At 39.1% G+C, this 24,391-nt stretch overlaps 2 protein-coding genes across 5 annotated transcripts in view; one reads left to right on the top strand and one right to left on the bottom strand.

Moving 5' to 3' along the window:
* ccdc146 (coiled-coil domain containing 146) overlaps window positions 1-24,391 on the top strand; it is a 45,328-nt gene that overhangs the window by 1,370 nt on the left and 19,567 nt on the right. For both annotated transcript variants that reach the window (XM_032505231.1, XM_032505232.1), the window contains exons 3-12: window positions 14,609-14,691; window positions 15,700-15,915; window positions 18,871-18,928; window positions 20,494-20,576; window positions 20,851-20,944; window positions 21,138-21,211; window positions 21,950-22,177; window positions 22,294-22,383; window positions 22,796-22,892; window positions 24,145-24,237. In XM_032505231.1, coding sequence (XP_032361122.1) covers window positions 14,609-14,691; window positions 15,700-15,915; window positions 18,871-18,928; window positions 20,494-20,576; window positions 20,851-20,944; window positions 21,138-21,211; window positions 21,950-22,177; window positions 22,294-22,383; window positions 22,796-22,892; window positions 24,145-24,237 — 1,116 coding nt within the window. The remainder of the gene's footprint in view (window positions 1-14,608; window positions 14,692-15,699; window positions 15,916-18,870; window positions 18,929-20,493; window positions 20,577-20,850; window positions 20,945-21,137; window positions 21,212-21,949; window positions 22,178-22,293; window positions 22,384-22,795; window positions 22,893-24,144; window positions 24,238-24,391) is intronic.
* On the bottom strand, window positions 184-10,588 carry fgl2a (fibrinogen-like 2a). Of its 3 annotated transcripts, XM_032505234.1 has the most exons (6): window positions 9,716-10,588; window positions 8,702-8,906; window positions 3,971-4,193; window positions 2,305-2,475; window positions 1,891-2,211; window positions 184-1,642 (listed from the first exon to the last, which is right to left on the bottom strand). In XM_032505234.1, exons 1-5 carry the CDS (start codon window positions 10,322-10,324, stop codon window positions 1,896-1,898), a joined length of 1,524 nt encoding a protein of 507 aa, XP_032361125.1. In that variant the 5' UTR covers window positions 10,325-10,588; the 3' UTR covers window positions 184-1,642; window positions 1,891-1,895. The 3 variants fall into 3 exon arrangements, with proteins under 3 accessions (XP_032361125.1, XP_032361124.1, XP_032361126.1); XM_032505233.1 differs by having other exon boundaries at window positions 187-2,211; XM_032505235.1 differs by having other exon boundaries at window positions 187-2,211; window positions 3,971-4,190; window positions 9,716-10,587.

Genomic DNA, 24,391 nt, shown 5'->3' on the forward strand with positions numbered 1-24,391 from the left:
GTTGCAGTGCCAGTACTTGCTTGAATTACTTAAAACACCAGAGAATATAAGAAATCCCTACCATTTTATTTTCCAGCTAAATGGATATTTACAGTATAACTTGGGACTGTACATGGATTTGTGTGCCTTACATCGTTTACCTTAATTCTGAATGTTTAAACAAAAGGGAATACTTGGAACTTGAAATCATCATGTGGATGAGCACAATACTTTTTTATTAACTTGATCATCACATACAGTAAACAGACATTGAAGTCACAGGCCCACAGTTTGATTATTCATCTTCTGTGAAGTTGATATGAACTCATTCTTTTATTGAGTCGCTTCATTGAGTCCACACCTCGTGAACCTATTCATTATGCAGCACCTCATCCCTCCATTTTTACAGGGGTCAAATAGCCCACACTTCAAGGGATTTTTAGTCATGTGTATTCATGCTAATCTTGTATACATTTTTGTATACATTCATTAAGCTTATTTCATAAAGATGGAGATGGCATCAATATGATTTCCAAGTACCAAACACTGCAATGTACACAACCATGTAGTTAGAACTTTATTCATTTTTTGATATAAAAAGTGCATATCTTTTGGCATGACAGTTGAATATGAATGATAGAAAAGATCAACAATGCACACACACAAAGCTCCAAATACACATAATTACTAGGAATGGTCACAATAATGCACAGTCTTTATCATTGCTCAAATACCAACAATCATTAGGCCTTCTACTGTATGACCCATGTATTATATAAAAGCATCATAACCTTGCAAATAAAATAAATACTGTACACATCCTTAAAGTGAAACATTTCTTTCCCCACGATTCACATTCACAGTGGCTATAGAATGGAATAAATTATGCTATGTTTTTTTTAAACATTAGGTGGCAGTATTGTACAAGTGGTGAGTAAGGAAGGAGTTTTTCATTACATGTTAAAACTGGTGTATGACATCAAGAGATGTGCAGTAGTTTAGTGCAGAGAGACAATGGTTAAAGTACAATTGGAACAGTTTTTCCCGCTCCGTGGTTGCTGTCAAGAAGAATTTAGTAGAGCATTAATAATGTAGAATGTACTTGGGAATGATCCAATAGAAATGTATATCAGGCTGCATATTTATACTGGGATGTTTTATATTGTATAGGCTGATGATACATTAGCGAAGTGTCCGAGTGTAATTAAATAAACGACACAGAAGCTATTACTTGTACACTGCTGCTCAAAGCGTGTTGTATATCACTTCCTGCAGTTTGACTCTGACCACGGCATGAAGTCTTCCACAATGAATTTCAGAGCCACTCAAAACTGTATCATCAGCTCTCATTTACCTCACTTGAGTGGCTGCTGTTAATTATGAAACCATTTAGAGCGGAGAAAATGACAGCTCATTAGTTTTTACTACTACTGTGTGCTGTGCGGTGTCTCATCTGGGTTTACTGCGGTAGGCAGCAGGACAGAAAGTGGAGAAATGTCAGAGAAACAGTGAAAAATGATAACCCTCCGTATAATATTATAGCCCCTGTAGGAGGCTGGCCTTTAGACTAAATGTGTGTGTTTTTTTAGTAGCCCCTCATCGTTCGTAGACCATTGTTCTTTAGTATCATCATTTAAATCCAACATTTTGAAGGCCACACTCACTGCAGTAGGAAAAAGTAATAGTGCAGTTAAATTTGTTCACAATTATTTTTGCTATTACTGCATTCAAACTGTCTAGGCTAGGGCCTATATTATTTTTCTGTGTACACATAAGCATGTGTAAATGTGTGCCATTACATGATTATGTGCATGTGCATGTGTATGAGTTTCTGAATCTACATGTTCTTCCATTTTTTTGACTGTCTTTGTTTGTGTTTTTCTGTCTGTCTGTCTGATTATGAATATTTACCTGTCCTAAGGAGCATAGTTCTTGGGCCGCATCATCATCTTGACAGTTTTGAAGGCCTGCCTGTAGTTAGTAGGGTAGTACTCTGTCGACATGTTGTGCCATGTTCCCCAGAAGATCCCGTTTCGGACTCCCTTGTACCTCTTGTGATAGTACTTCCCGTTGAGGTTGGCGGACATGCAGGCATCAAACCACCAGCCGGAGCTGTAGTAGGTGCCGCAGTTTCCAGAGGGATACATATCGTTGTCGCGGTCGGGCGTAGAGAAAAACTTCTGGTCATGGTTGAAGTGCTTGTTGAAACTGATGGCGTTCCCAGCTGTACCACTATAATGAAACATTGGTATATATATTAGATGTAGTCATTCTTTATGAATATTTGATCACACATGCATGCATGCACAGAATCTAATATTGTACCTGTATCCACTGACAGACAGCCGGTAGCGAAGGAATTCATTGGCCACATAGAACTGGTCGTACTTTGCATACTCCCGAACACCCTCAAAGTCCTCCAGCTCGATGCGCAGGATCATGTCTTTGGCCTTTGTCATCAAGTGGATATGGTCATTGCCCAGCCAGAACTCACCTCTACAGCAAAGGAAAAGTTAGAAGAAGGAGGTGATAAGACAAAGCAAAATGAGGGATTAATACAACAACCTTAAATCCTTGTACACATGATTAGAAAGTGGATACAGTTACTTAAACAGAAGTAACTTATCGCCAGGGGGAGAAGAGGAAAGGAAGAGATGCATCGGGTGGGTAGTGTGACAGTAAAAGAAGGATATATAGAAGAAGGATATGAAAAGATATTCTTGCAGTGGGAGGTTATACTAGATCTGTAGGCGTAGTTATCAAGCCAGGTAACCGTGGTTATTGCCCATAAAAACACTCCTTCTTACAGTAGCAGAGAGGAGAAAAGAGAAAATGAGCTATTGTCAGTGTCAAAAGACTGCTTCCTTCCATTTTCTTTGGGACTTGTTTTGCAACTTTAATTGTTTTTTTGTCCTAAATCATTAGTTTATTATATGTTAAAAGGGGTCAGTAATGCATATATATTTTGTTGTTTATCATGTGATAATCAGTGATGGTGAAAACAAGTGGTGAACAATCACGGCTAGTGAGTACAGGTGGTGAACAATCAGTGATAGTGGGAACAGGTGTGCATGGTTAGGTCCTCTAAGCACTGATTGACTGGGCACTCTCAAGTTGTGGGAGGTAGAGTAAAACTATTTTCTTTCTGTTTCTATAGATGAATTCTTGCAACAAATAAGAGAGGACTGTTGAATTGATGCCTTGTTTCCTGTTTTGTTTTTAAAGATATGCTTCAGTCTAGTTCCCCCCTATGGTTACCTGAGCAGATGGTAGATTCCAGTTAGGTGATGCTGAGAAGATGATAAAAGGCCAGTTATAGACCAACACGTGTTGGGGAGTAGGTGGCAGCTTGCTGTGAGGTGTTGGGTGTTGGGTGTTGGGTGTTGGGTGTTGGGTGTTGGGTGTTGGGTGTTGGGTGTTGGGTGTTGGGTGTTGGGTGTTGGGTGTTGGGTGTTGATTTTAACCCATCATTTAACGTGGTTCTTGTTTAAATTTAAGGGCTTTGTGTATTGTCTGGCTTTCTTTTGTTGTCTTTTTATTTTGTTAAACCTAAAGGTGATTTAGTATTTCACCTCCATAAAGGTCAGGGACTTCCAAGAGACAAAAAAACATGACATTATCAGGGTTATGTGCTCAGTTTCCAGTGACACACAACATCAACTGCCCAAAAAGTCTGCAGTACAACACTTTTTGTGGTTATATTTAAACTCCACCCTCTTTTATGTGGTATTTGAGCCTCCTACCTTGCATGTAAATAGCATGAAGTTTAGCTTCAACTTTTTCCATTAAAGTTTGTAAATGACGTAAAACACAAATACCTCAACCTCCACTTTTTTCTTTAAAAAATAACACGTGAAAATGCCAGCTAGCTATAACTGGTTGTCTTTTTAAGCCTCTGAACAACATCTAAGAGTTTACAGACTTTAGTTAAAAGCGTGTTTTCGCCCATCCTAAAATATCTATTGAGAGAATTGATACTTAAGCCCGTTACCTGAGGTTCCCGAAGCCTTTCTTATACTCAGCCCAGGTGCGGTTGAAGCTGACAGACCCGTCAAGACGTTGCTGTATCACAGTCCATCCACCTCCATAGGACTCCATGTCACAGAAGACCTCAAATGTGCCGTTGCGGGGATCAGGGGTCACACGATACACACCATTCTTTCTCGTCTCCAACACATTGTAGTCTGAACAGTCCCGAGGGGCTAAGATGACTGCTGGGAGAGGTAGAGAAAGGAAGGGGCGAAAAAGAAGAGATGACTGTTTTAAGGGGATGTTACGGGATGATATTAAATAATTTCACTTTGCTCTGGCATTTTTCTCTGCCCCACCAAGAGACAGTTATAGAAACAGTCCCTGAGGCTGAGGAAGACTGAAGAAAGAAAAAGAAAATGCGATACATTAGCAGGAAACCAGCTTTGACCCTTGTTTTCATTTCTTCATTAATTTGATGGGCAGTGTATTCAAGCTCAAAATAGTTCAGCATGTTCTTTAGCCAACCCTGTTACCAGACTGTCCCATTTCTGAAAATCAAATTCAGTATCAGGACTACAAAATGAAAGTAAGTTAAAGAACAAGGGCCACTATCGAAGGATAAAAGTCAGTGACCTTCCCCTGTGCTGCACCACAGGCTCATTTCTAAGATCTCTTCCATTTGTTTTTTTTTATACCTGCCCACTTATTTAGCTTTATTCTTTCTCCCGTGTCGCGCTGCAGGCTACTGACCCCATCCACAACAAAGGTCCAAAGGCTCCTGTCAGTTAGCATTTGGGAATTGAAAGGAACAGACTTGTCAAAACGTGGGAAAGTGTAAACTGGATTAGAGAGGCGTACCCCCTCCCTACATGTTCGGCACCCAGGGCATAAATCATCCTGACATTGGGCAGGCAGCATGTGGACCCCTACTGAGTTTGTTTGACGCAGTCTATTGCTGATACAGTTTTGTCATACTGTTAAATCTGTTTAGTGGCTTGGTTATTATAATAGAGCAAAGGTAGGGGGGGACCATACTGATTACATAAGGCCAGACCTAAAGTTTTTTCTAGACAGAAAAGTGTTTTGTGGAGCGGAGAAATGTGCAGTCCTGGTACCGTTGGTACAAAGTTGGATTTGGGTTCTCTTCTTCTCATGATTAAATGCAAAGGCATTTGTAACTAGTAAATGGTGCACATACTAAAAGCACAGTTTGTCTTTTAAATTGCTTTGAATCTGGAGCCATCTGTATTTTCTTGTCAAAATATGCAAAATACTTCTGCAAAATTGCTGCAGATGGTAGATCACTCCACATAGAAAGAAATGTATCCTTGTCACGTTAACACCTGTGTCGGCACTTGGTATTCAGTCGTTCTGTAAAATCTTTCAGTGTCTGCTTCACTTTAAGTGACTGTAGTTTTGCCACTTCACATCCCCCTCTCCTTATTTGTCCCCATCTGTCTGGGCAGGGCTCTCAACAGACCAGAGCCATCTCTTCTGACTACCTCTGGCACTGTGACCTAAATAACTCTAATATCAGCCTCTTAACTGATGTGTTAACTGTCCAAATTAATGTTGGCTAATTGATTATCTGACTGTTGAGGTGGCTTTTGAGTCAATGGAATGGTTAGGTGGTTGGCTGATTGCTTTGACTGCTTTTTTGCTTACTTACTAACTTCCATAAAAAGTGGTAGCCTGCTATCTTAAAGGCTGATAACTGACAGGCTTTTATAGACAACTTCTCGACCAACCATTCCACATTGCCTGTTTGGATGACTGCACATAGATAAATGATTGGCATGAAAAGGAAGACAACTCTGTTATCAAGGAAGCATGTTTTGTGACAAGCAGTAGACGGCTAAGATTAGCACCTGTAATTGAAAGGAAATGTGTATCCAATGTGATAGTATAATCTTTCCTCACAAAAACAGCTTACATAGAATACTACTGTCTGTTTTGACAGAAAGAGACTCTCATCAAAAAGCTACACCCTTCCTTTAGGAAGCTGTGTCACCACAAGCATTTCCTGACAGCGTGGCGGACAGAGCATCCATTCTTTGTTTATAATTGAGTTAATGTAGCTGAACAGTAACATGAATTGCTATCACTTCACCTCAAGGCCCTAACATGTCTTACAGGAGTGAAAGTAAAGATTTGTGCTTGCAGCAGTGATGGGAATTGGCTAAGAGGGTGAAAGAAACACTTACAGCACTGAGCTTCTTGTGCACCGTGAGTGATGAAAAGCATCTTGGCAAAGTTACTGTCAGTGCTTGATGGTGAAATTGCAATTTTAAATTTACCTAAAATGAACGGGTAATGTGTGCCAGGGTATTATTAGCTGCATGCTCATTATCAGCTGCTGCTGTATGTTTTTAGCTTGGAACAAATCAGTTTGGATGAATGGGTGAAAATTTAGAAACATGTACTTTTCTGAGCATCCTTAGATGCCTTTCTCTAAACCTACTGAGTGGAGTGTAGCCTAATGCCAATGTGCCAGTGTGGCTGGTTTCTAAATCCTTGCGTATGTCTGAGTGGTTAACATTTGATTGCCAATGATCCCTCACTACACCTCCTACAGTGTATAGATAATACAGTATCTAAATAAATCTTTTGTTTTATATGACATCTCCTAAAAATGTTGATATAGTCTTGAAATAATCTCCAAGGTTGTCATCTTAGGTCTGCTTGCTTGTCTTGCTTTGGATGAAAACAGAATTCTTTTCTGATTTTAAAAGATTTAGCTACAATTTGGCAGCTGAATTGTATTCACAAGTCAGGGGAACCATCTAGCCATTCATTGATTCACTAGTAAGTACTTTTGACATTGTTATAAACAACCGGTTAACTCTTTTCACGGCAAATCCTTTTTTAACTACAATGTAGTGTTGATAGCAAGTTGACATATTAATTCAGCACCTGGTGTTTTTTTACTGGAAATAAAATGGGATTGTTGCGACATAAGTAGTGTGAGGAAAACCTTCTTTTCCATCTTTAAGATCTAAAATGCTCAGTTCTTATCCATTATTAATGTAGTCTTTTGGAATAAGACATATCACTTGAGTAAAAAGTAATTGTGGCAATTGTTTATACTCAAGTTGTGAAACTGCAGTCTTATAATTGTGGGGCTATTACTGGTAACAACAGCTGTTTCTTGTCTGGATTCACTAGACACCATTAGGCACGATTACCTAACCCGTAGAAAAATAATTTGCCAGTTTATAAGTTTAACATGGCAGATTGATGTACAAAGACAAGTGTTACTGACCCTGTGTGCCATCCGTGACTAATGTCAGGAAAGCTGCCTACATTATTTCTTGTGTTGTTGTCAAAAGATAATGAGAGCTAGTTGTTTTTATGCAGGAATGAGCACTCAAGAGCATGACCTCCAGAGGAAGAGAGAGGCAGGGGTAAGGCACCGGAAAGGAGATTAGAGAGAGTGAGACAGGGAAAGTTATGGCAAGAGAAGAAGTGAAAAAGAGTCAAGATATGAAGGGAAAGGAAGAGATGAAGAGTGGATACACTGAGGATGAATGTGTAAGGGAGAGGACAGGATTGAAGGAGAGTTTGAAGGAGAAAGAAACAAGTTTATGGGGGAAGAAAACACAAAGAGAAAGAGAGAAAGCTGGGATTCCCTTCACACCACTGTCCCAGCTAATCTACTTAGAAATAAGCTCACATCTGTTTTCCACATAAAAGCCCCAATATAGTGTCACATTCACATTCACGCATGCAATATTGGGATATTATTCAATTTCAGTCTAAAAAGAGACCTGCATTTCCACTGTTCCATTTTCCAAAAAGTTGGAAAGTTTAGTATTTTTTGCTAGTTTGCAATTCCTTCTGATAACTTGTTATCTAGTCTCCATCATGAGGTTCTAATCACATTCATCTCTGGACTTCGTCTTTAAGGAATTGAACCTCAATAGAAACTGTTGCCTTTGTTAAGGTTATTTTTTAATGTTCACACACTATGTAGTAGTGTAGGTGCCAAGTATCTGTCTCTTCCCTCTCCCCTTTTTTAAGTGTCTGATTATGGAGAGTAGAGGGATGCCAAGGCACTTAATTAGTTATATAACAGGTAATTTGAATTCTCACTCTGACCCCAGTTGTCATATTTCTTCACTCATGTACAGTATGACCTCAACCCAAAGCTATTTTGTGTGGTAATTTTTGTTATGGCTGCACTAAGCCGACTAAGGCTTAACGGTAGTGGACATGAGAAGCTTTTGCACACCCTCCCTATAGCATAGCATAAAGCTGATGGAAAATTCCTCTTCTCATGATTGTACATAATGTGTTCATATCGGTAATGGAGGCATGTTGCAACAAACCACTGTATGTTTGTCACTGTCATTGTCAGCCTGGAAGATTCCATTTCCCAGAGAGAAAGGCTCCATTGGGTGAAGGTGACCACCCAAAGTTGTTTTTTTATAGGGATTACAAGTCACCATATCCACTTAGGCATGATTGGATAGATCCTTTGCCAGAAAATTCAAGTCACAGCAACCTTAAACTGCTGGGTGTGTATGGTGTGTACTGCAGTTCAATTACCATAACAACATCTGTGGGGAATTTTAGGGAAATAGAAAATAAGAAAAACAAAAAAAGAAAGAAGGCATATTGATCATGCTGAAAAAGACTGCAAAAAGTTGAATATATGAGAAGAGTAGAGGCATCTTTGAAATAGCAAAGATGGAACAGAATTGAATATAACTTATAATATAATTTATAATTTTAGTGAGAGCAGGCTTACACTGAGGAGTGTTCTGTACTGCACACTGGCTAGTGCAGGTGGAGCTGAGTTTGTTGACCACTCCAGTGATGTTCTCCACCCGCCTGTCCACCATAGCCTGCACGTTGTCCATGTTGAGCAGGTTGAGCCCCTCCATACGACCCTGCATAGCTGAGATCTGGCTCCTTGCGTTGCGCAGACTGGCTGACATCCTATTCAACTTCACCTGGGAAGGGCCAGAGCAGAGGGGAAGGAAATTATTTCTGTGCACAGAATACAAAGCCGGTGGTTTACTGAAGTCACCAGCCTCCTTCATTGTTTTACCAGCCAATTTGAATTTTACAATCGAAACAAGTCTACATGATGGTTGGCCATCTGCCAAAGTGGCTGGGAGAGTCAACAAGCTGACCAGACAGAGCAAAAAAAATACAGGCTTAGCTGGTGTGTAACGCTGATTCCCCAACCTGTTTACAGTGCCAAGAATTTTCCCTGGTGGATTGGTGCCAGGTAGCACTTTACAGGTCTTTTAACATCTGGCCAGTTTACATTCCACCTGGGTATATTTGACAGGGCAATTTTAGGTGACTTTGTTAAAACGTTAGTGTTACGTTTAAATCATGTCTTTAAAGCACATTCTAGTTTAGTTTGTTTAGATCAGTGTCACTAAAATCTGATAAAAGGCTGATAATGATACTTGCTTATGGAAATTGTAATGACTTTGATGGAAATACAGAACTGGTGCAGTGCAACAAATGTACTGTTTGTACAGACCTCTAAATAATGTTTATTTGGTACAGAATGTGTACTAATTTTACACAGTTTGAACAATGCCAAAAATTGATTATGCTACTTTGGATTAGTCTGACAAAACATATACTAAACTTTTATTGACATCAGAAATTTAAAATGTATATATTGTATATATGCCCAGGGTCATTGAACCAAGGGTTTTTTGTAGTTGTCTTCATTTATTCATTCCTTGTTAAAATCCTGCATTTTCCAATTAAAAGTGTGAGACTGAACTGTGTCTCTTACCTGCATCTCCTGCATAGTGCTCGGTGTAATTTTCCCCAAAATAGAACCATGCCCCAGTCCAGCAACGTCCACAGTAGCTCCAGGGACCATCCCATCTCCCCTCTCTTCTTGGCTGGACCCACCTTGCACGTCCTGTCCTGTCAGGTCCAGTCTCAATTCTTCCTCAGCATCCCTCTGAATGGGGACCTGCACCTGTCCCTGGTCAGCTTGCTGATGTCCGAAAGCTCCATTGCCCCGTGCTCCACGGCACTCTTGGCATCCGCTCTTTAGCTTGTTGACCACCTCCTTCAGGCTCTGCAGCTCCTTCATTGTCTTCTCCAGCAGCCTGAACTGCTTGGGCAGCTGGATGGTGAGGGGAGGCAGGGTGAGCTGATAAGGGCAGTCCTCCCCCTCCTCTGCCATGGCTCCGGAGGTCCCACACTGGCCCGAGGGTCTCAGTTTAATAGGGCAGGAGGTGGGAGTCCCAGATTCAGATCCCAAAGAAAATTGTCCTTTAGCGTCCCATCTCTGGTGTGAGTTGACAGAGAGGTCTGCTGCCCGGCTGGTGTGTGGCACCAAGGTGGCTGTAAGCAGGAGAGTGGCACAAACGCAAAGCACAATTGTCCTCATTTTTCTGTGTGACTATTGTAAAGGAGAAATAAGTCTATGTGCAGGAAAAGTGTCTGCAACTGCCTCTGAAATAAGCTCAAAGTGTCTGAATGCGTATAATAGTGTGTGTGCGTGTGAGTGAGTGGATGTCTGTGTCCGCAGCTGCAGATTTTAAGTATGTGTAACCTATGTATGTCCAGTATCCTATTGGTTTTAAGAGTGTATGTGTGTAGGAGCGCAGCCTGCAGGAGGGAGAGCGCAGGGGAACTGCCGCTGCCTCAGATAGCTGTGTCATTAATATCAGAACGAGGGAGGGAAGGAGAGAGAGAGAGAGAGAGAGAGAGAGGGAGGGTGCTGAGTTAGAGAGGATGGGAGGGGCTGTACTGTTGTGTAATGCACAACACCATATCAGCAGCATTGTGTAAAACCACAGAGATTCAGACATATTTTGGGAGTTAGCAGGAGATATAGAAAGAGGGAAGGGAGGGATGTAAAGAGAGAAGGTAGGTCCTTTGCCTGCATTGCATGGTACCATCCTGCCTCACTATATTTTATTTTGTTTTATGTTGTACAGCTGCAGCTGGCACAATTAGGAATCAGAATAGATAAAACATGAACACAAGTAAAGCCAAATCAATTTCAATAAGATATGTTTTAATGGATAAATAGCACTTCAAAAAGAAAATATAGCCCACATCTCATTGAATCGTCAATGGTTTCCTGTATCTTTTTTAGCTACAGTGTCCTTTCCTGAGTCAAATTATTTTTCTGTGGGTTTTAAGGAAAGTTTGAGTTTAACATCTCTACATCTCAAGCATGAACGCATATGGAAATTAAAAAGTGATTTCAAGCCAACATCAGCAGGTTGACCTGCAGCATGTCACAAAAAGAAATGCAAAATAAAACCCACATTTTTAAACCCAAATGGCTCTACTCCCCTCACAGACTGTCAGTGTGGATATCATTAATTGAAACTGCTGGCTGCTCTGTGTTCTGTATTTATTTTGTGCTGCTTAATGATTCTCTTGCATTTGGCATTTTGTGAAATAGGCTCCAGTTTTTTTTTTAATGAAGGAAACTGGGACATTTTGGTAGCGTACAATGTTACAATAAACAAAGCATCATAAATGTCTTGTTTTGGGACCCCCTTGAAAATGAAATTTGCTTTATTTGGTTTATACCAATAGAGACATCCCTAAGAACTTTATTTCCCCACATGATAATTCTTATTTCACTTCCCTTCTCCTTAAGAAGACCAGATATCAAAAACAAGAATATTGAATTGTTATTTTACAGACAGTGCCTTGCTCAAATATACCTCAACATAGCAGATATTGGCTGACAGACAAGTTTTGACCCAGCCTTCTCGTCCACACCACTCCAATCTGTGGCGCCAGCTTTTGGTGAAGTTACACAATGGCTGACTATAAAATGTATTAGAACTTTAATTGCTGTAATGTCACCATTGATGGAACAGATAATAAAATGTTTATGAACAATACACTTTTTTTTGCCTATAATGGCGATGTGGTAATGTGGTCATTTTTGGTGGTTTTTAGAAATTGCGCTCAGACTTACCCACAGTCATATTTTATACCTTGGGCAATTTCATGGAGTATCCTATAGAAATTATTAAGCAATACAAGCTATTAAAACTAATTATTTACTCTGCAGAGTGAACAATTTTTAGCTTTGGATCCTCACCCAGTGACAATTACAGACTGGTTGTTTCCCTACATGCCCTGAGTCCTGCTATAAACCCGTATTAAGTTCATTAACTTCTCACTGATTATTTGTTTCTAGGACATGGTTATTGTTCCAGTATATTATGGGATTTATAACCACAGGTCATGTAATTGGATTTTTTTTTATGGGGCGTTTGGAGCGTCTCATGGACATGTCATATTTCTTGAGAAGTGACACAGTTTCGGATAATTGATTTCATCTACTGAAGTTGCTCTCAGCCCTGAAAGAAGAAAACGTCAGAAAAGGAAATATTACAGCACTGTAGGCTCAACTCCAGTTCAAACAGTCAATGTACGCACATAAAGGCATAGATACACACAAAGAGGGATGGTGGTTCTCTCCATCACACAGTGGAATCCAGCGCTGTGCCTCTGTGGTCATTATTTTTCTCCCTGAGGGTACAGGTGTATTAAAGCCCACAGCTTATTTTTGTTATACACTTCACATACAGAACCTGCTGCCACACACTCAGATTACTGGAGGGTTTATTGCTGCAGTACAAATCACATGCTTGGGGGGAGTAGATGGACAGGTATGTGTGTCCATGTGCCTGCATAAATATCTTCCAGTGATTATCTCTATCGCACTTCAAAGATGGTCTGCCACATGTGAGCCTTATGCAGCCACCCTATAAAAGCCTCCAATAGTCTATACCGCTGAAGATAAGTCTTGGCACCAAAACTGGAGAGGCTGCCTGAAACAGCTTCAGGCTGCTTCCCTCAGATAAATGCCCAGTGTATGGCCAGAATGACTGTTGGATTACTGGTATGCTGAAAACACAACACTACCAATATTTGATCATTTTGAGACAATTTTAACATAACATATGAGATAATTTTGCATGTTCCCGTAATATTCTTTTTTTTTTTTTTTAGGAGTTAATATTAGAGTGCATGACAAGTTGCAGTTAAAAGATCAATCTGGACCAGATGACCCACTTACCATTTCAAGATGTAAGAATGAGAGATTTAACAAAACATCGAAATGTTTTAAACACAGATCATGTAATACTTTTCAGGTGTTTTGCTTGTAGTGACAAGACCTTGGGTGACTACAAATGCAAACTGACTGAAAAACATCTGAATAAATCATATTAACGAGAGCTTTAATCTATATTATTCAGAACATTCATATCTCTGTCCTTCAGCCCTTGGAACGTGGTCCGGTACTTGCGAGTACATTTGACAATAGCTAGATAAACAATATAATCTAAAAATATAATCTACTATACCTAATGTTTGAAGTCGGGCTGAGTTATGTGTGTGTATATGTGTGTGTGTGTGTGTGTGTGTGTGTGTGTGTGTGTGTGTGTGTGTGTGTGTGTAATCAGAGTGTCTGTGTGTGTTCATTGCCATTAGATTACCTGCTACACAGTCTGACCTGAGATATCCTCAATTCTGCGGCTCTTTGATACAGACAAGGCTATCCCTCATTACTCCCCACTCTACCAGCCTGGCTCTGAAGATAAGAGGGAACAACACTGGTCTTCTGTTTCTATCACTGTTTACACACACACAACTAAGTTGCCACAGAGAGAAATGTAACAATAACTCTTTGTGATAATTTTCCCTTTTTGCACTATTGTTGACCTGCTATCTTTCTCTTTGCTGTGTTTGTTTTCTTTTTACCAAGGTTTCACAGCTGTGTATCTTTTTTATCAACTATCATCCAGAACTAATGGCACCTGTAATCTACCTATCGTTATGTATGGGCCATTCTCAATGATTTTTCTTCCCATTTTGAGATTGCAGATAGTTGGAGGTTCTTTTTTATACTGATTGTGAACGGGTGTTCTGATATTGTGATATCTACTGTGATGATTCAAGTTTATTCAGCCCAACCTGGGTTGAATCCTCTTTACAGACATCAGGGAGTTAGGCTTTGTTGTGGTCGATCACACTTTGTGTTGGCAAGTTCAAAGAGATATAGAAGAGCTTTTTTCATACAATAGTAACAGAAGTTTGAGCATAGAACAGCAAAAATAAAGCAATTTAAAAAACAACAACTAAAAAAACAACTTCTGACTATTATAAAATTTGGAACTCTTTTGGAGTCTCCAGTGATTTAGTTTTCAAGTTCTAGAACTTAATAATGTCACTAAACCATATTACAAAAGTGCTTACTGGTCAGAATTGCAGGGTTCAAAGCAATATCATCCCATTGAATATTCTGTCTGGAAAAAATGGCAACAAGAGATTTCCACAGAATGTGATTTTCTATTAATATCTTAGCTTTTATACAGCCAGCTCTGGGTCAGATCAAAGACTTTGAAATGGTGCATCCTGAGCTGGCAAACCTGTGCAGGAGGATGTGTTGCCAACTTAGCTGAGTGAAGCCAAGTTTAGGACTGCTGTAATGTCTGCTGTAGCTGGACTCTTCAGATGTGGATGATTGACACACAAGGAAATTTTTAAAGACCCAGCCAACATTCTTTTGCTGAGAGGAGTTTTTAAATGTTAGGAGTTACTTAAAACCACAAATATTCAATTATATAAGGAAGTACCTGCTGTTTTTTCATGACCATGTGATTTGTAATATTTCTGTTTCCATGCTCCTCAGTTGTTATCATTGGGCACAATCAGCCAGACCAAAGTAGCCAAACTGAAATCCAGCTTCAGGCTACTCCATGATACTCTGAAGAGGTATGTATTCCTGTTGAAACAGAAGTTCATTTGTCACCATCATAATTGTGTGTTATATTTTGAAGGTGCATTTTGACTACAAAGATGTTGACAGTACAGCATGGCAGAGAAGTTCAATTCTTGTGACAGCCAGAATGTGTCCAATGATAGTGTCCTTGAAGTAAACTTAAACTCCTTATCAGATCTAGTTGTGCTGCTTGTATATACCGTTGAAAAAGTGTGGAGGTAGCATCTGTGACAGGCCACTGGCTTCTGAAGAGACATTTTGATTGGGGTCACTTCTCACTCAGTTATTGGAGCCAGGAATCCTAATTTAAGCAATGAGGTGAAAGCAAGGTTGTAACTGAGGCAGTACTAACCAACACAACTGGCTGTAATAGGCTAAGAAACATGTCAATCAAAAATTGTAATTCTTTTTAAGCTTTATTGAATCCTTAATGGAACACTAATTCTACAAAAGGCCCCCCAGGCACACACTAGATAACGTGAAATAGCTTTTGAGACCCCAGTTTCTTGTGGAAACAACAAACCTCGGTGTAATTTCTTGTAAAAAATGAACAAGAAAAAAAATCTAAATGTGCACCTTACATCTAAGTGGCTTAGTACTAAAAAGTTGATCATGGAAATCAACAGCTGTATCGTTACTTAATGGCACCACAGCTTTTTTGAAAAATCTGATTCAGATGAGTTAAGGCTCTTTAGGTTATTTGTATTATATGGTTTGCCATTTGACTGGGGTTTCTATAGATTCATGTTATAGCTATTGTTTAGTTTTACTGAAGAGTCATGAGATCTAGTGAATATGAACATGAAAGCTTGTGATGACAAGTAGTTCTTGAAAAGTAGACCGTATTGTCATGTTTTTTATGTAGAAATGACGTAACATTGTCAGTCTACAGTTTTGCCTGTGTTTTGGACTGTTAGAAAGCATGTAAATGTACCCAGCAGTTAGGAAAATGTACCTGTCTACAGCAAATCACAAACTTAAATCATTGTTTCATCCAATAGTACCCAGGATTCTGAGATCCACCTTTTGGGAGAAGCAAAGAGGTGTCGTGCTGAGCTGGAGAGGCTGCAGGATGAGCTGGAGAGAACAGAGGAGCAGAGCACCTCTGAGAAGCCTGAGAGTGAGGTCAATGAACTGAGAAAAAAGCTCCTCCAGACATACAATGAACTAAAAGCTACTGAGGACAGAGAGCACAAGACACAGCACAAACTGAAATGGTGAGCTGTGTGTATAGTATATATATATATATGTATGTATGTATGTATGTATGTATGTATGTATGTGTGTGTGTGTGTATGTGTGTATGTGTATATATATATATATATATATATATATATATGTACACACTTTATTATTGTAATCACTCATGCTGCAAGTTTCATTTTCAGTCAGATTTTTTATCAAATGAAAATTACATTTTATTCAAAAAATCTGGAGGTTTACTCCTCATCACAGTGCCCGCAGGTTCGACTCCAACCTGCCGCCCTTTGCTGCATGTCATTTCCCCCCCCTCTCTCCCCTTTCATGTCTTCAGCTGTCCTGTCAAAATAAAGGCCAAAAATAAATAAATAATAATAATAAATCTAATCTATTACAAACTTCTCTCAAATGTGCAGCTTGGGCTTAACACACACACACACACACACACACACAGTAAAAGAGTAAAAGACACATAGTATTGGTGCTGTGTGTGTGTGTGTGTGTGTGTGTGTGTGTGTGTGTTTGTGTGTGTGTGTTGCTTGGTTGACAGCTTTTTTCTTTTTGTATCACTGAAATGTTGTTATCAAAAGAAAAAGTAGCCACATTTTTGAAAGATTTATGTCATGGGGAAAACTTTATGTACGCAATTCACGATACAAATACCAGGTTTGAGTAGATATTTATGTTTGTTCTGGATGTAACGTGTCTTGTTGTATGAGCTCTTCACACTGGTTAGTTTTTTGACGCCAGTCCTGGAGTCTGTTTCTGTTCCTCTCCTCTAATCCTTTCCTTTAGCTCCCACGAGTCTCTTTTCTCATCGCAACCAATTTTACTCTACAGGTTTCTCTTTTCCTTCCCGTAACTCACTCAACACCACTAACAGTGTGTCCATAGAGCCAAACACCCACATCAATGAAAAATAACACATTTGCTCGACAAGCTCCCACTTTTCTGTACACAAATCTTTCTTTTTAAGGGCCAAAGGGAGGTTACTGCAACATTGCTGCTAAGCAACATAACACGCACCAGTGGTTCCCAAACATTTAGGCTTCTGACCCTTGAAAACAAAGCAATGTCAACTTGTGACACCTCGTTACAGGTTGCACATGTCACAGAGCAATTTTCTTTTCCTTTGTCGATGTAATAAATTTCATTGAGTCCTGAGAAAGTAAAATCAACCAGTAATTTACAAGACAAAAAGCAAAAAACTAGAACATTTGCAGGTACAAAGACTGAACAGGTCAAAATGTCTTAAAATGTTGTTGATGTGTTGTGTGTGTAAGATGTTAAATGCAAATTGAAGCACTTTAAGCAGTCAGTTGAAATGTCATTTAAATAGATGAAAGTAGTTGAAATGCCATTTGAAATGATGAAAGCGAATGAAATTTCACGTGGAAAATGGGTGCAAACATGCAAATGTCTATGCCCTGTAGGCGGTCAAATTGTCAGACTGAGATAAAAGTAGTTGAACTACGAAACTATGAAATCAGTTGAAATATCAGTTGAAGATTGAATCACCCAAGATAGTTTCCTGTGTGCAGTGTAAATAGTTAAAATGTCAGTTGGTGTGTAAGCAATGACAGTAGGTAAACTATCTCTTGGGGTATGTGAGCTTTCAGTTAAAGGGTACCTTTTAGTCACTGTCTGTTGATGTGTGTCTGTTAAGACTGAAAGCAGTTGAACTGTGAGATGAATGATTAGCAATACAATTATTTAAATCAGTTTCTGTGTGGCACTGAAAGCAAGCTTTTAAGCAGATCTCTTTTCTTTTTCCTGCATTGCATTCCCTACATTGCATTCAACCCTGGATTGCTTCAGCAATATAAACCACTCACAGCACGTAAACTCACCACTGTATTGCAAATATATGATTTGTAGGACACAGTGATTTTTAGTGCAGAGCACACACAATGAGGCAGAGAGTTGAAGGTCCAGCCGTAATTGAAATATTAAATGGAAACCACTTACAGGGCATTCTCTGAGGATGCTGTAATAGACAGGTTTGGACACTGAGTGTGCATATTGTTTGTGACAGCATTTTGGTGGTGAGCTCTCTTGTCCTCAGGCTCTCATCATTTATTTTTCTCCTTTATCTTTCTGCCCTTTCTTTCTTCCCCTCCAGTCTCATATTTTCCCCTTCTTTCTGACTTTTATTCTGTTCATTTCCCCTCTCCTCTCCCGACCAAATGGCCAGCGGTTTGCATGTGATGAGCAGATGCTCACCATGCATCACCCTTTATCTTTAGCCAAAGAGATACACAGGAATTCAGCACTTTTTCCAGTCACATATTTTAGCGTTCATGCAGCTTTCTCTGTATATCAGGTAATCTCCAATAGATCAACTTGTCAGGAAGATTAATATCACTTACTTTGTGAAACGTGTAGCTGTACACTATGTGCTATTGTAAGGTTTTACACAATGACAAAGCTGACTCGAAACTACTTCATACAAACTTTAATCAAATGCACAAAAAGCATATGCCGCAGGGAGATAAAAAATTCATAGAAATTATGTTTTTATATGCACGTTTATACTGTGTTGGGTACTTGATTTATGATTCTGTGTTGTATGAATGAGAAAGCTTGTGTATGCTGGTTCTTTTATACATTATGTGTGTCTATAGTATACTGTAGCATTTAGATATTTTTATTCACTCACTAATAGTAGAAACCTTTCATAGCAACTTATGCAAAGCTTTTAATACCCATTACATCCTTTCATTTTTGGTGTTTCCTCTTTCAAGTAACAAGAATTTGGTTTTGCTTACCTGGAAACTGCACACCAGTATATTTTTTAAAGAACGTAAATACCCATTCCTCTATTCACATTCCTCTTTCTGTTTAACCAGGAAATGAAACAGGTTATTTCTTTCTGTTAATAACACATTTTGTTTGGTTGTTCAACTTTACCCTCCCTCTCCTCTACCCTCTCTCGCTCTCTTCTTAACCCACCTCAACGCTTACTTGTGCAGTCTGCGGGAAGAGAAGCAGTATCTGGAGAAAGAGAATGAGATTCAGCCAAAACCTGCTGTAAGTTCATTATTTCACCATCCAGGTGTAGTTTTAGAGACGTGGATTACTACTGCAACAACTGTCTTCAGAGGATAAATATGAGTTTTACTTTAAGCCTCCATCCAGACTTAATCCCTCACTATTAAGACTTGCCATTGGCTCTTTTTTGGAGCCATTTGAAACATTTTGTATTGCAATCTCCCATTCAGATAAAACGGCAACTGTCATAAAAAACGCATGACAAAGCAGTTAAATATATTATTTAAAAGTAAAAACAAATATACCCTTACAATATACAGACATCAGAGCCTATAATAGTATGTCTTTGGACAGTTTCTGATAGCATACTCGCCTCCTCTCTGAATCTCTGCTCACGCTGTATTATACATGATTCTCGGCATGCTGATTAAAGAAAAACATTTACAGTGAAAAATAACAATGATATCATTCTTGAATCCCAATATCGTCTTGATTTTGAAACTGCAGTACTTGAAGGATGCCATTAGTCATATTAATACTGTGTTATGTTCATTACTGATCAGAAGTCTACCACAATGTAATGCTGTTTTCCCAAATATTTCCAACACTTGGATGAGCAGCACTAAACCTCAGAATAGGTAAAATAAAATCAAGAATGTTAACAGAATTAGGGAAGTCTTAAGAAGCAATTTATTCACAAATCTCTAATCATCCTCGATCAATCAAAATGATGGTTATGGTTACGCTCATGGTAAAAGAAGTTTAGATTTTGAGCTTTGTAGAACTTGTTGAATATATTCAGCAGCTTTAATTAACTTTCAAATTTTGAATACTTTGAATACTATCTACTACAGTTCTGCTTTTCATACCTTTAGAACAAGTGACAAGCCGGTTTGCTTCTCTATACTGTAGGGAGCCATGATTGCAGTGCAGCATTTTGACGGCTCAACATGAATATCAAGTATGGCAGTAGGACCAGGACTCATGAACAATTAAAATGTAAAACATCAGAAGTGTATGGTCAAATAATAGTCATGCAAGCTTTCCTTCTTCTGTTTATTAGAATAGCAGAAGCTGCTGCCTTTACTAGACAAGTAGCAGATGTAACAGTGTATGTGTAAAGGGGCCTTTCCATTTGTTATTGAAACAACAAACAATGTGCCTTCTTCTCTATCTGTCACACACAAACACACTTGTCAAATATGATTAATAAGCTATGTATTTCATTATTAAGTTCTCACATACATTTTTAATTACACTAGCTTCAGAGTGCATTACATTAAACAAGTTGAATTGATAACAGATGGTTTAGTTGCAGTTGTTTACATTCATACTCAGATTAGAACTAATACTAGCACGGAAAAATGTTTTACCATTTACACAACTAAAAGACTTTAATATTATTTTTCATCAGTGCATTAGAAGACAGTTTATGAGTCTTAAAAAACAAAAATCCATGTGCAGAACTGCCAGAGGTTAGATGAGACATTAAAATATGAGAGGATAAAAAACATTAGTATTTTGCCGGTCTCCTGAGCTCAATGAAATTGTCATCACCTGCTTGATATGTGATCTAATGTTCATGCTGCGGGTGTGTCCTCCAGGAGCTGGAGAGCAGAACAAAGGCCCTGCAGGACAAACATGAAGATCTGAGGAAAGAGGTTTCCCAAAAACAACTACAAGTCAGGTATATCATCCAGCTGTTGTTCAGTGAGCAGGGCACACATGCAGTTTGCTCAGGTTGCCGTGAAGATTGAAACAGGTGTACATATTTACACCATGGAGCGCTTCATGGCTTTGCCTCATTGCTTCTATATATCTTTTCAGGTTCATTCGGTGTGCTCTCATTGTCCGTTTTAATAAGAAATGGATGCAGCTGAATATTTTAAGTGCTGTTAATGAAAATTCTTCTGATAATAAGCGTTCTGTTTGTGCATATGTTACCCTCATTCCCTGCACAGAAGTCTGACAGAAGATGTGGAAGCCCATGAAACGCAGATATTGAAAGAACAGAAAGAGCTGGAGGACATGATGGAGATCATAGAGCTTAAAGAGGTGTGTGTATGTGTGTGTGTTATAGCTTACAGCACACCTTCAATTAAATAACACATCTTGTGCTTTCTTTCACGTGTGTGTGTGTGTGTGTGTGTGTGTGTGTGTGTGTGTGTGTGTGTGTGTGTGTGTGTGTGTGTGTGTGTGTGTGTGTGTGTGTGTGTGTGTGTGTGTGTGTGTGTGTGTGTGTAACAAGGCTGAGAAAGCCCGGCTCATCACCATCCCTGACCAGGTTTTAAAGGAGATTGAGAGGAAATGCTCGAAGAGGGAGTAAGCACATATAACCCTTCAATATTTGTTATTGGGGAAGATCAGAAAATGAACATTTCAAAGACCAGAAAGAAAAATAGCTAGTAAGGGTGCTTCAGTGAGACACAAGAAGAAAAGACAGCAGAAACATCTTTTGAAAGTTAAGTCACTCCCTGTCAGTTGGCTCAAACCATTCCTTTTGTTTTCTCTCTGTAACATATCTTTCCAGCCACGTGCTTTAGGCTGCACATTAGGCTTTGCAACCCTGCAAAAAGGAAGTATGAGGAACTGAAAAACTGGGTAACATTTGTCGCAACAGTCACATTTTTCTCAAGAATTTGAGGGTTTCAGTCCCTCTTATTTAATTAAAAAAGAAACATGGCAAACATGTGCATCGGACATCATTAATCTTTGTATTAAAGTGCAGCTGCAGTCAAAAGCCTCTTCATCATCAGAGAACTGTTCCACTGGCACTGCAGTCTCTTTTATGTTTATTTCAAATTAAATCTGGCTTGCAAGTGATGCAGTGGAACTGTCTGTATGAGCCATGTGAGCTGTGACTTGTAATCTGAAATTCACAAAGCTGAGGGATACTGGGGGGTGTATGTAAAAGATGGATGCACACTTGCTGTTATTTCATAAGATATGCACTCTTACAGGGCAAGGGAAGAGCAATACACAGACACTCTTGGCTTTATACTTACACTTGTTCTTTGTATGTTTTGGATTTTCTCTCAACCCTCCCTCCAAACACATTAGATCTGCAATGAAGAAGATAGAATTATTAAATACAGATATTTCAGAAATGGAGAAGCAAGTGAAGGAGGTGAACGAGCGTAACCACTCTCTGAGGTTGAAGAAGAAGGAGTTGAATGAGGAGCTGGAGGGCCTCAGGGCCCAAGTAGATGCCAGTCAGAGGGAGTGCAGACAGCTGCTAAAAGAGCAGCAGGTCAACAGGGAGGAGGACGCTGAATTCATGGGGAACAGGTATAAACTTTTACAGTCACAGTCAGAAATGGACATTATGGAGAGAGTGTTTTAGTCTGAGGAGAGGCTTTTGCTGGGTGTTTTGAAGCATGTCATTGTGTTTTTTTCATCACCAGAGGTATCCTGGAAATGAAGTTGCAGAACATCATGCTCGACAGGAAGCACCTGTTTGAGAGCCAATCTGTGCAGCTGAGGGAGAAAAATAGGTACAGAGTGATGTCAAGCTGAGCTCCATCACACATGTAAATGAGTCCCCTTATATCCACACACCTCAATAATTACACCCTGTGTGTAAAGGCTATTGCACCTATAAATGTACAATGTACTGTAAATGTGTTATTTCATATATATTTGACATTCAGTCAAAATCCTGTGGTTTTAGTTTCCTAAGCATGTTGCTGTACTTTTCAGTATGCACACAGAATGTTTCTGGGAATAGTTTAAATATTTAACATAGTACATTTCATTTGTTCAGAGCATTTCTTTAGCTGCATTCTGCTGCTGTATGTTTGATAGGAATTTAAATAATGAGCCTCATTTTGAGTTTTCTCATTTTGTGTACAAGTCACAGCCTTGTGAAAATGATACATATTTAAAGGTTCCTGTGTTTCTCCTCAGGCAGATGCAAGCCCTCAAGAGGATGGAGCATGCGTTGACCATGGCCACTGAGCAGCTAGAGCACACGCAATTTATCCACAATGAGTTACGGGCACAGGTGACCTGTAGATTATTACTTTTAATAGTAATAAGTATAGAAGAAACACATGCTACAATTTTAGGTAGTTGCAGTATCCATGAGTGGTCTTGTTTTTTTTAGCACCTTAAGGCTTCTCTTATTTTGTATTTATGTATATATACTTTTTGTACATCCAGAGTTGCTAATTGCTGCTTTACCAGTAAACCTCACAATGTTCAAACACACACTCCTCATTATGTTTTTACTATTACTTATATATTACTTATAATATATATATATTATATATATTACTTATATTGGCAATTGGTGTGGAAAACTGGCTTACAAAAAAAGGCTTCCACACAGGTATGGGAGCATTTTGAGTGTAAATGTCACAGTGCCAGTGATCAGCACATTAAATCGTTAATCTGCTTTACACCAGAAGTAATTTTCTATTCTTGAGCTTCCTGGAATTGTACTGATGTTTATAGTTTTCAAAACGAAAGAAGAGGAGAACAAGAGTCATGGGAAATGCATCAGCACATCGCACAAGCACATACTGTAACTCTACGAAAGGAAATCACAACGACGCATCAGGGAATTCACACATTAAGGAAATATTGAAAACAAAGCAGTTGTACAATATGATTCATTCGTTTCCACAAATCTGCCAATCAATAAGGACTCTCACATGAACAATAACTCATAATTGATTTTACCGAAGACTGTTTACACAAGTATTCAACAGTACCACAAAAATGCTTTACATTTGTCTCTAACAGAAGGTGATTGATGGCTATGATATTTACACAAAGTTGTGTTCTTAACTTCACGCAGGCCTAATATGAACGTAAAATAGTGACATTAGAGAAATAAAGTTGTGGCTTTATTTATTAAGCCTTCTTCTTCTCGGGGCTAACCGTTTTTAAATATGAAGCGGTGTAGCTCATATCACTCAGCAGGAAGCCAGGTAACCCTGTAGAGAGAGGCAGTCCCAACGTATGAAGGCATTCATTTTTTATTATTTTCAGAGAAACCGTTTCAGTGTTACTGGATCCAATAGCTATCAGAGATGCCTCAGGGAAACTCTGACATATAGTATTAATTATTTTTCAATCAATGTTTAATGTCAGATTGAATATGCACTGACTGAATTTGATCTGAAGTTTTACTGGATCCTCATTTACTTGATTTTTAACAACTAGGAAAACAAATGACTATACAGCAGATATAAGATCTGCTTGCACCCTGAAGACTTGAACAGACTTTACATTCTGACTTGAATTTCTAGTTGGATGCTGTTCCCAAAAAAGAGGCCAGTATTCAGCAGAGAATGGAGCTTCAGAAAGAGGTGGATGCTCTCAAAGTTGCCTTCGAAAAACAGGTGGGAGCAGTGTGTGTGGGTGGCCAAATTATCATTAGCAGCTGTAAAATATAATGCAATTCTCTGCAGTAGCCCTCTAACAAATTATTTTTGTGGAGCATATATGTGTGTGTGTGTGTGTGTGTGTGTGTGTGTGTGTGTGTGTGTGTGTGTG

This window comes from Etheostoma spectabile, chromosome 23 (genome assembly GCF_008692095.1).
Source record: "Etheostoma spectabile isolate EspeVRDwgs_2016 chromosome 23, UIUC_Espe_1.0, whole genome shotgun sequence".
NCBI classification, from domain to species: domain Eukaryota; kingdom Metazoa; phylum Chordata; class Actinopteri; order Perciformes; family Percidae; genus Etheostoma; species Etheostoma spectabile.

Excerpts from the sequence above, each read along its gene's own strand:
- fgl2a (XM_032505234.1), bottom strand. The coding sequence starts at position 10,324 with ATGAGGACAATTGTGCTTTGCGTTTGTGCCACTCTCCTGCTTACAGCC. Across the intron at positions 4,194-8,701 it reads AGTACAGAACACTCCTCAGT|CAGTCATCTTAGCCCCTCGG; the intron begins GTAAGCCTGCTC and ends TACCTCTCCCAG. Across the intron at positions 2,212-2,304 it reads CTGTCTGTCAGTGGATACAG|TGGTACAGCTGGGAACGCCA; the intron begins GTACAATATTAG and ends GTTTCATTATAG.